This window comes from Euleptes europaea, chromosome 5, assembly GCF_029931775.1.
Source record: "Euleptes europaea isolate rEulEur1 chromosome 5, rEulEur1.hap1, whole genome shotgun sequence".
Classification (NCBI taxonomy): Eukaryota; Metazoa; Chordata; class Lepidosauria; order Squamata; family Sphaerodactylidae; genus Euleptes; species Euleptes europaea.
Window position 1 is genome coordinate 109,475,326 of NC_079316.1, and position 10,184 is coordinate 109,485,509.

Below are 10,184 nucleotides of genomic sequence, written 5' to 3' on the forward strand. Positions count from 1 at the left end.
CAGATGCATGAAAAGAGATGCATCAGGTGAAGCAGGGTCTCATCCACGAATATTTGTGCCACAAAATACTTCTAAATGGCTCCTTAACTTCCACTCCAATCCCCTGCACACTGCAGGAAATTCACAACTGCCTCCCCACACACACATCCCGTGATCCCCTACTCCATGCCCAGAAGATGGTCATAAAAAACCCCACCAGGATCGCTAGCCAATCTGGCCTGACCCCAAAGTGGCGATTGGCACTACTCTGGGCATGCAAGAAAGGGCCACGAGAGCCAAACACTGATGTAAACCTTCCTGCCCTCCCTCTCATAATCTGCCTAAGTTCACAGAATTAGCATTGCTGACAGATGGCCAACTTCTAGCCTCTGCTTTAAAACCTCCAAGGAAGGAGAGCCCACCACCTCCCGAGGAAGCCTGTTCTACTGAGGAACCGCTCTTACTGTCAGAAATTTCTTCCTAATCTTTAGCCAGAAACTCTTTTGATTGACTTTCAATCCACTGATTCTGGTCCAACCTTCTGGGGCAACTGAAAACAATGTGGCATAGGGTTGCCAGATCCAGGTTGGGAAATACCTGGAGATTTTTTTTTGGGGGGGGGGGCTTGAGAAGGGTGGGGAGAAGAAGAAGAGGAAGAGTTGGTTTTTATATGCTGACTTTCTCTACCACTTAAGGAAGAATCAAACCGGCTTACAATCACCTTCCCCTCCCCACAACAGACATCCTGTGAGGTAGGTGAGGCTGAGAGAGTTCTAAGAGAGCTGTGGCTAGTCCAAGGTCACTCAGCTGGTTTCATGTGGAGGAGTGGGGAATCAAACCCAGTTCTGCAGATTAGAGTCCACCACTCCAAACCACCACTCTTAACCACTACACCACGCTGGCTCTCAGGAAAGGGACTTCAATGCCATAGAGTCCAATTGCCAAAGTGGCCATTTTCTCCAGGTGAACTGATCTCTGTCACCTGGAGATCAGTTGTAATAGCAGGAGATCTCCAGCCAGCACCTGGAGGTTGGCAACCATAACTCCGCACCATCCTCTATATGACAAATATTTAAAAATTGGTCTTGAGGCACTGGTTGTAATGAGCATTTATTTGACAATTTGTGATGTATTGGCCTTTTGTCAAACTTCCTGGTTTCCGAATTGTGGAAACGGGTTGATGCAACGCACCTTCCTCCTTTGGTTTCATTGTCCTTTAATTTGCGTGAACCGGTTTTACTGAGCTGTTAATAGGACGGGCGGTGCCTTGGCATTTCTTGAACCCGCCTTGTGTCCCAATCAATGAAGTAAGCAAGGGGTTTCATCAGAGGTGCAGGCACCAGGCTGATTTCTATACACGGCACCTCACCTTCCCAACTCAGGAAATCTTGGGATGCAGTGCTTTCTATTCGTCTTTCAAATGCCGCCGGATTCCGGTTTTATTCTGCCATTAATCCAGCAATGATCCAATGTACTGGCCCGGTATGCCCCCTCCCTTGTCCAGCGTTAATCGATGTGAGACTTGCAGGGGAAGGGGGAAACGAACTGGGCCCGAGAACGATTTCGCAGTCGGTTCCCAAAAGGCAGGGCAGCTCAGCAACAGCAACCCCAACGCTGGGCCAGAAAATTCCAAGAGGTTTGGGGAGTGAAATCTGGGGAAGTCGGAGACTGAGACTGGCACAGATAGCCATGAAGGAGCTAGAAAAGATTCTGAATTGTAAAGATGGGTCACTGTGTGAGAGTTCCCCACCGAACTGTGCAAACTTCATAAAATCACTTGCTCAGACGTTGATGCAGAAACAAGGAGTTTATTGAAGGCTTCAGACAGTATAGGTCAAACACGAGTTAAAGTTGCAAGTGAGCAAGACTCCAAAGCTACAGAATTATATCCCCTACAGGGCATCAAAGTTCACACCTATGTTATGGGAAGCTACAAGACAGATGGGTACAATACAGACATCAATCGACCCCAGAGGGCTTGTTAGGGCTATCTGGTCTCCAAGGCCGAATCTGGCAAGAGGGAGTGAATACAAAGCGCAGCAGGGGAGGCATCTATTAGGGAGGAGGCATTCCAGCCAGGGCCTGACAGATGTGGCGCCTGAACCCAGGAAATGCCAAATGGTGTGAACTGCTTTTACGAGTTCAAAGCGGAGGGGGAAAGCTGGGACCAGCAGACAGAGACATGCAGACCCTCACACACTGGAGATCAAGATCAAATTAGATGACGCAGATTCGCCATCCGCTAACATTGAGGGGCCACAAGCCTTTTTTCCGGAGAACATATGCTCTGAGGAACTGTGATTGATCGTCGTGGGATTGTCAGAATCAAAAAAGCTTATGCGAAATAGGATACCCTACCGGAAATCTATCTTCCTTGCTTTGGCATTCTTGGACTTTTTTGACCTTTATGGTCTTCAGACATTTACCTTTTGTAACCACTTTGGGACCTTATATATGTACCTTGTCTTTAACTTTTGTTGTTGGTAACAAGACATGGATTTCTTGTGTAAGCAACACTAGTTTCGTGCTTCTTTGCCATAAGTGCCTGTTGATTGCTGTTAACTCCTACTTTTGGGGCACTAGCCTTCCTAGTTTGATTTCCAAACCTCCAGGTAGTAGGTGGCGATCTCCTGCTATTACAACTGATCTCCAAGCGATAAGAGATCAGTTCCCCTGGAGAAAATGGTCACTTTGGTGATTGGACTCTATGGCACTGAAGCCCCTCACCTCCCCCTCCTCAGGCTCCGCCCCCAAAAAAACCTTGCCAGTGGCGAAGAGGGACCTGGCATCCCGACCTATGATGCTAGTATTCAATGTATTAAAATTTGCATGTCAACAGCGCTGGTTTTTGTATATTTAATTATTTTATTAAGATTTTTCAGGGTACAAAAAGGAAAAAGGGGAAATGGGGGCAAAGTAGGGAAATAAACACCACATCTTAATCCTTGTCCGGCACAGCTGCCACCCATTATTCTAAATAATAGATTGACCTTTATTTCACTAATTTGGTTCAGTTAATTCTTAACACACATTCCACCCCATTTTGAGTTAAAATGATCTAATTAGAAAGTTTTATCCTGCATCCTCATATCATGTCTTCTTTATCTAACTGCGATTATCTACTACGTTTTCTGTCAATAATAACTGAAGAATCAATAAGAGTTATAACTATTGCTTAACATGACCTAACTCGTCTCTTTATGATAAACCCTATCCGGTTAACGTGACGCCCCGCTTGCAAAAACGTTGCAGGAGTTTCCCCCCCCCCCGCGCGGCGGAAGAATGGTCTCGCCCTCCCCCTCGCCTGCCAGCCCTTTGTGTGACGTCGCGCGGCCTGCCCCGCCCCCGGGCGTCCCCGCCCTCCCTCTGCGCTCCGCCCCCCAGTGGGCGGGGCCGGCGCCGGCGATGTCCTGGCGGAGGCTGGCGCAGGGCCGGGACAGCCTGGCCGGCTCGACCGGTGGCGCCGCAGCCTGCGCGCCCATGGCCCCCCGCCAGCGGCCCCGCAGCCCCGGCACCTATTTCCAAGCCGCCCACCCCGCGTGGATGGTGCTCATCGCGGCCGGCATGGGCTACTACGGCGTGAGTGGAGGTGGGGTGGGGTGGGGTGGGGTGGGGGCTGGATTTTCCTGCATGGCGCAGGGGGTTGGACTAGATGACCCTGGGGGGTCCCTTCCAACTCTTGTGATGCTGTGTGAGTGAAGACACCTCCCCCTAGCCAAGTTCAGCTGAGCCTATCTCTGTAGTGGGGTGTTTTTTTTTGGGGGGGGGGTCATTTTAGGGCTCCGCAAGATTTCTGAGCCAGTACAAAACAGAGGGGGAAATGACCCAACCTTAAAACAAAGTTAGAGGACCCCAAAGGTTGGGTGAAATAAAATCAATTAAACAATGAAATCTACCTTAGGCAGCTCATGAGAGGGAGGGCACCTTGGCCATCTTCTGGGCATGGGGTAGGGGGTCACGGGGGGTTTGGGGGAGAGGTAGTTGTGAATTTCCTGCATTGTGCAGGGGGTTGGACTAGATGACCCCGGTGGTCCCTTCCAACTCTTACGATTCTGTGTATTAAAATTGGGATAATTTCATATAAGTAAGCATCCATTGAGGCTGGGGATGGTGACAACTGTAAATGCATTATTATTACTGATGTTAGGTAATCCCTTTTCAGCAGCATTCATTCCAATGAAAGTATTATTAATAATAGTACTAATTATTATTAATTATTATTACTATATTAATAATGTTAATTACTGTTATTGTCTGCTAATCAAATTAAGCACTTTTTCCATCCTGCCCCCCTTTGTCCAAAGAGGTCAGGGTGGCGTAGATCCTTTCTTCACAACAACCCTGCGAGGTAGGTGAGGCTGAGAGAGAGATACTCGGGACCCAGAGACTTCCATGGCGAGAGTCAGGATTTGAACTGGGATCCCCCAGATCCTGGTCCAAATCCTTGAATGCTGCTCCGGCTCCCAAGCTTGAAGGCATTATTTATTTGCAGCCTGGGCAGTTTCTCCTCCTGTGTCTTCTTGATCATGTCTGAACTCTCTCTTGGAGGTATGAACAGGTTGGGGAAGAGCTGGGTTGCTTCCCTGGTGAGCATGAATTTCAAGACTTGGCCCTTCTGCAGATTAAAACCGTGCCCACCTCTTCTCCCTCCTCCCCGCACAGTTTCCTGGAAGTTCAGTCTTTGAACGGGGCAGGGTGGAGGTACCGAGACGTGCCCTGGTTTAAATGCGATGCTGTCAGTGTGGAAGAATTTACACATGCACAAGCCCAGCGCATGCATGCACTCATGCATGTAATATATTAGTGTGCACATAGAGCATGGTCTGTCAAGGTTTCTTATTGCCTTCCCTCTCCAGGGTCCCGGGTGGAGGTCTTTCACATCTCCAACTTGCGGTACCTTTTAACTGGAGATGCCTGGGATTGAATCTGGGACCTCCTGCATGCCAAGCAGATGCTCTTCCCCTGAGCCACAGCTCCGTACCTGCCTGCATAGCATCCACCTGGGCTACAGATCTGTAGCCTGATGTGCCTGTGCCAACATTGCATGGGCAAAGGCAAACCAACATGGATCTGTCTCTTCTGTCCTGCCGGCATCACATTTCAATTAGGTCTCCTGTCTAGGAGCACACATCTACAACTGCATGCATGTGATCAGGTATGCTACGCTGCACCTCGTCAGACTTGTTTTGACAGTTGTTTCTTTGGGGGGTTTTAAAGGAATGACGGGCAGGTTGTTGTGGACAGCTTGAGTGGTGTAGTGGTTATAGTCTTTCGGACTAAGATCTGAAAGAGCCAGGCCTGAATCCCTGCTCTGCCCTGGCAGCTTGCTGGGTGACCAGGGGACAGCCGCACTTTCTCAGCATAACCTACCTCACCGGGTTGTTGTGAGGATAAAATGGAAGAGAGGAGAGTCATAGAATCATAAAATTGGAAGGGGCCATAGAGGCCATCAAGTCCAACCCCCTACTCAATGCAGGGTCAGCCTTTGCTTAAAGACTGCCAGTGAGGGGGAGCTCACCACCTCCCCAGGTAGCCGATTCCACTGTCGAACAACTCCTACTGTAAAAAATTGTTTCCTAATAATGATGTAAGTCACTTGGGTACCCACTGGGGAGAAAGACCATGTGTAAAGGAAGGAAATAAATGAAGTGTCCAGTGGTTCCACCCAGGATTTGTGACCCTCAGGTGGGGAGCAGAGCCCCTCTTGCTGGGTAGTTGAGCCCCCTTTGGGCTGGTGCTTTAGTTTTTGGCAGCCTCCTGGAAGCACCGGCCAGGTAAAGAGGCAAGGGTGCAGTGCTTCCTCTGTCTCTTTGCAAGGTGATCTCTCAGTGGTGGAGAAGATTCCTCCTTACAGGGTTGTTGGGGGGACACAGCTGGAGTCAGAGAGGACTGTGTTAGGGGCTGTGGCTTAGTGGTAGAGCATCTGTTTTCATGCAGAAGGTCCCAGGTTCAATCCCCAGCATCTCCAGTTAAAGGGACCAGGCACATAGGTAATGGGAAAGACCTCTGCCTGAGACCCTGGAGAGCCGCTGACAGTAAGTAGACAATACTGACTTTGAGGGACCAAGGCTCTGGTTCAGTAGACGGCAGCTTCATGTTTGTTATCTGAGGTGCTTTCTGTCTCCACTGAGGGGAAAAAAGGGTATAAACATCTAAACTCGTATAAATAATCGTAATCCCCTTCTATTGGGATAGCCATCCCTTGAGATTCCATTGAGTTCTGGTGTTCAGTATAAACTCTTACGCTGTCTTGTTATTTTCCGATCATGGAGGCAAGAAACTTTTACCTATGATAATTACTTTGGGATTCCAAAGCAGCCGTCAATTTCTGATTTGGGCCCCCGTTCTTCACAATGTGTTTCTAGAACCAGGCTAAAAAGGATGCTGGTTAGCAAAGCGTAGAAACCTTTCCTCTCTTCCCTTGTGTAAGACATGCACGTCGTTCAGGTCCCTTCAATTTGTTTATTACCCACAGAAGATTAAAAAAAAAAAAAACCTCCCAAGGCTGAGTGAGAGCCATCGTGGTGTGGAAACCTTTCCATTCTTCTGTTGTGTAAGACATGGATATCGTTCAGGTTACTTGAATTAATTTATTACAGACAAGACCGAGCTTGACAAATGATGTGGAAACGTCTGATTGATGCCTAGGAATACGCACCTCTCGTTCTCTTCCTCTCTCTTAGTGGATAGTCTTTTCACCGGCAACAATCCCCTGCGACTGCCTGGGACCGCTTGGCACCTTCACAAGATACCTGGTGGAGAACCACAAATCCTGTCTTAATGTTGGGTAAGTTGGATTCCGAAAATGAGCCTGGATTTCCTTGCTCACTGACTTTGCCCTCCTCATGATTTCTTCACACAATGCATAGTTAAATTGTGGAAATCCCTGCCCCAGGATGTGGTGATGGCTGCCAACTTGGAAGGCTTTAAGAGGGGAGTGGACAAATTCCATGCTGGCCATAATTAGATGAGGAATAGAGAATAAAACTGCTGCTATCATACTGCTCTTGTACAACTCTATGGTAAGATGACATTTGGAATAGTGTGTATATTTCTGGTTCCCACACCTAAAAAAGGATATTACAGAGCTGGATAAGGTGCAGAAAAGAGCAACCAAAATGACCAGGGGGCTAGAGCATCTGCCCTGTGAGGAGCGGTTAAAACGCTTAGGGCTGTTTAGCTTAGAAAGAAGGCAGTTAAGGGGAGGCATGATAGAGGTCTATAAAATTATGCATGGTGTGGAGAGAGTGGGCAGGGAGAAACTTTTCTCCCTCTCTCATAATACCAGAACGCGGAGCCATCTGCTGAAGCTGGAGGGCGAGAAATTCAAAACAGATAAAAGGAAGACTTTCTTCACACAACACAGAGTTAAATTGTGGAACTCCCTGCCCCAGGATGTGGCGATGGCTGCCAACTTGGAAGGCTTTCAGAGGGGAGTGGACATGTTCATGGAGGAGAGGGCTATTCATGGCTACTAGTAAAAATGGATACTAGTCATGATGTATCCCTATTCTCTCCAGGATCAGAGGAGCATGCCTATTATATGAGATGCAGTGGAACATGGGAAGGACAATGCTGCTGCAGTCGTCTTGCTTGTGGGCTTCCTAGAGGCATCTGGTTGGGCACTGTGTGAACAGACTGCTGGACTTGATCGGCCTCAGTCTGATCCAGCAGGGCTTTTCTTATGTTATCCAAGAGTGGGGATGGGGGTGTAAAAGGTGGGGGTCTACAGCCTGAGAAAAGAACGAGATCTTCACTGGGCATGCTTGAGAATGCAATTTTGGGCCCAAACCTGAGTGTTTTTGGTCTTGGAAGGTGGTAGATGCAATACCTCCCCCCCTCCTTTTGAGTCCTGGGTTGACATAAAGAGTGCAGCTCAGTGAGGGGCAGGAGAGGGCCCCCCTCACTTATTGCCCCAGCATTTTAATTACATTTGGTGGGGAATGCACCCATCAGACTTCTCCCATGGGCATTGAACTGTCTCAGGCCAGATTTGAAGGAACAGAGTCCAAAAACATTTATTGTTTTTTTTCCCCCCTCCTCATTTTTAGATATGCCATTGCCTGGCTAATTCATGTCTTGGAAACACTTTACGCTCTCAAGCTGTGCAGGTAAGTTGCCCCTCTTTCTTTATTTGCCATCTCGGCCTTCCCTCACTTGTCTTTTAAAGTCTCGAAGATGCCGGATAAGGTCGAAAAGTTTTTAATTTGATTTTGAACAGATGTGCAATGAATGGTTACCCTTTTGGATTTTATTGTTATTATCTCCCTCAGTGAGTCATGCAAAACCACTATTTTGAAAAATGCTTTTTGTAGGGTGGGGTAGGGGGCCACTGGGGAGGAGTTGGTGGAACTGAGGGAGCGGTGGCCCGAAAAAAGTTTGAGAACCACGGGTTTAGAACATGGTGGGACAATATTCCAGTTCTCATGGAAGTGAGAAGTCCAGCTCATTAGAGGAGATTCCTCTGAAGAGCCTATAACAAGGGTGTCAAACTGGCGGCCCGCAGGCCGGATCCGGCCCCTGGAGGGCTGCTCACCAGCCGCGACCCAAGGCCTGCGCCCCCCCCACGCCCCCGCACTTTCACGGGGCAGCCAGGCCACCGCTTGCATGGCGGTAGACCTGGCCTCCCGACCAGGACCCCCCCCCCCCCCCGGAGGCCAGGTCTACCCATTGGTTTCTATAGACCTGGCCTCCATGGGGGATGGGGGGGGGAAGTCTCAGTCGGGAGGCCAGCTCTACTGCCATGCAAGCCTGGCCTCCTGTGGGGGTAGACCTGGCGGGGGAAAAACCCGTCTGGTGGGCAGGTCTATCCATTGGCTTGCATGGCGGTAGACATGGCCTCCTGACAGAGACCCCCCCCCCACGGAGGACAGAGACTTCCCCCCCCCCCCACGGAGGACAGGTCCACTCATTGGTTTCTACCAATGGATAGACCTGGCCTCTGTGTGTGTGGGGGGGGGTCTCAGTCGGGAGGCCAGGTCTACTGCCATACAAGCCAATGGGTAGACCTGGCCTCCACGGGGGGGGGGAACCAAGTCTCTGTCTGGAGGCCAGGTCTACCCATTGCCTTGCATGGCGGCAGACCTGGCCTGCCACTGGGGAGTTTTTTTTTTCTTCCCCTCCCCCCTCCCGGAGGCTACACATCTTCGGCCCGATCAAGAGACATTGATGTTATATCCAGCCCTCCTCACAAATGAGTTCGACACCCCTGGCCTAGAAGGTGTCACCTTAGTGTCTGCAAGGAGCACCCATTCAGGGAAAAAAAACCTGGTCCTATCAGAGGTGGATGCTTGGAGGGAATCCCCTCAACATTTTGTAATTGGGTCCTCAATGGCAGCCATTTTGTGACTCGCCACCCTCCATTTTGTGACTCGCCATGGGTCCTCCATGGCGGCCATATTATGGCGGCCCCCTCAACCCTTTTCCAAGATTCTAGCAGTGCCCCCAGGGTCATCACAGTTGAAGGATCCTGCCAGAGATGTTTGTCTCAAATCCTTCCTTTCCTTTGTTGATCTGAGGGCTTTTTACTTGTCTCCTCTTCCCCTGCTCCCCGACCATCTAAAATTGTGTGACATAGATGGCAGTTGAAAGTCGGTTGGTTTGTGTCTTCTCTGCAGGGACAAAGGCATCACAGACCCTTCAACCCAGTTTCGGTGGGCCGTTCAAACAATTTTATTTGGAATGGCCTCCCTCTGCCACTTGCTGAGTTACAACCCGCCAAGGAAGAAAAAACAATGAAGGATTTGACTGGAAGAAAAACTAAAAATGCAGTCAAGCTTTTGGGTATTGTTTTCTGCCCGAGGGTGGGGGAACTACTAAATACTTACACGCTTGGAAGAGTTTCCCATCTCCTGGGAGTGTCTCTTGGTATTGCAACTCTAGGGGAAGTGAAGAAAGTAGCTTATGGAATTATTCTCGATAAAGAAGGAGCGTTATCATTTGACCAGAGGAAGAAATCCAGATGTTCCTCTCCACCAATGGCTTCATAGCGGCAGGAGAGCATGAGAACCTACCACCAGAACTTCCATTTCAGAGACACTTGAAGCTTGACTAATGGCTAATATTTCCCACACGCACACAGACTTGCTGTGCCATTTATTGATTTAGCACTCCTTCCTCCCAGGTGTCATGCACCAGACCCTCCCACCCATTTCACCCTCACAACAACCCCCCAAAGTAGGTTAGAGAGAGAGAGAGAGAAAGCG

At 49.3% G+C, this 10,184-nt stretch overlaps 1 protein-coding gene across 1 annotated transcript; it reads left to right on the forward strand.

Annotated features, from left to right (window-relative positions):
* The first annotated feature begins 3,384 nt into the window (after positions 1 to 3,384).
* Positions 3,385 to 9,717, forward strand: LOC130478135 (transmembrane protein 254-like). The gene is made up of 4 exons (XM_056850263.1): positions 3,385 to 3,558; positions 6,663 to 6,766; positions 8,031 to 8,090; positions 9,597 to 9,717. Exons 1-4 carry the CDS (start codon positions 3,385 to 3,387, stop codon positions 9,715 to 9,717), a joined length of 459 nt encoding a protein of 152 aa, XP_056706241.1.
* The last annotated feature ends 467 nt before the right edge of the window (positions 9,718 to 10,184 follow it).

Coding starts and splice junctions, on each gene's coding strand:
- LOC130478135 (XM_056850263.1), top strand. CDS start 3,385: ATGTCCTGGCGGAGGCTGGCGCAGGGCCGGGACAGCCTGGCCGGCTCG. Junction 3,559..6,662: donor CCGGCATGGGCTACTACGGC/GTGAGTGGAGGT, acceptor CCTCTCTCTTAG/TGGATAGTCTTTTCACCGGC. Junction 6,767..8,030: donor AAATCCTGTCTTAATGTTGG/GTAAGTTGGATT, acceptor CCTCATTTTTAG/ATATGCCATTGCCTGGCTAA.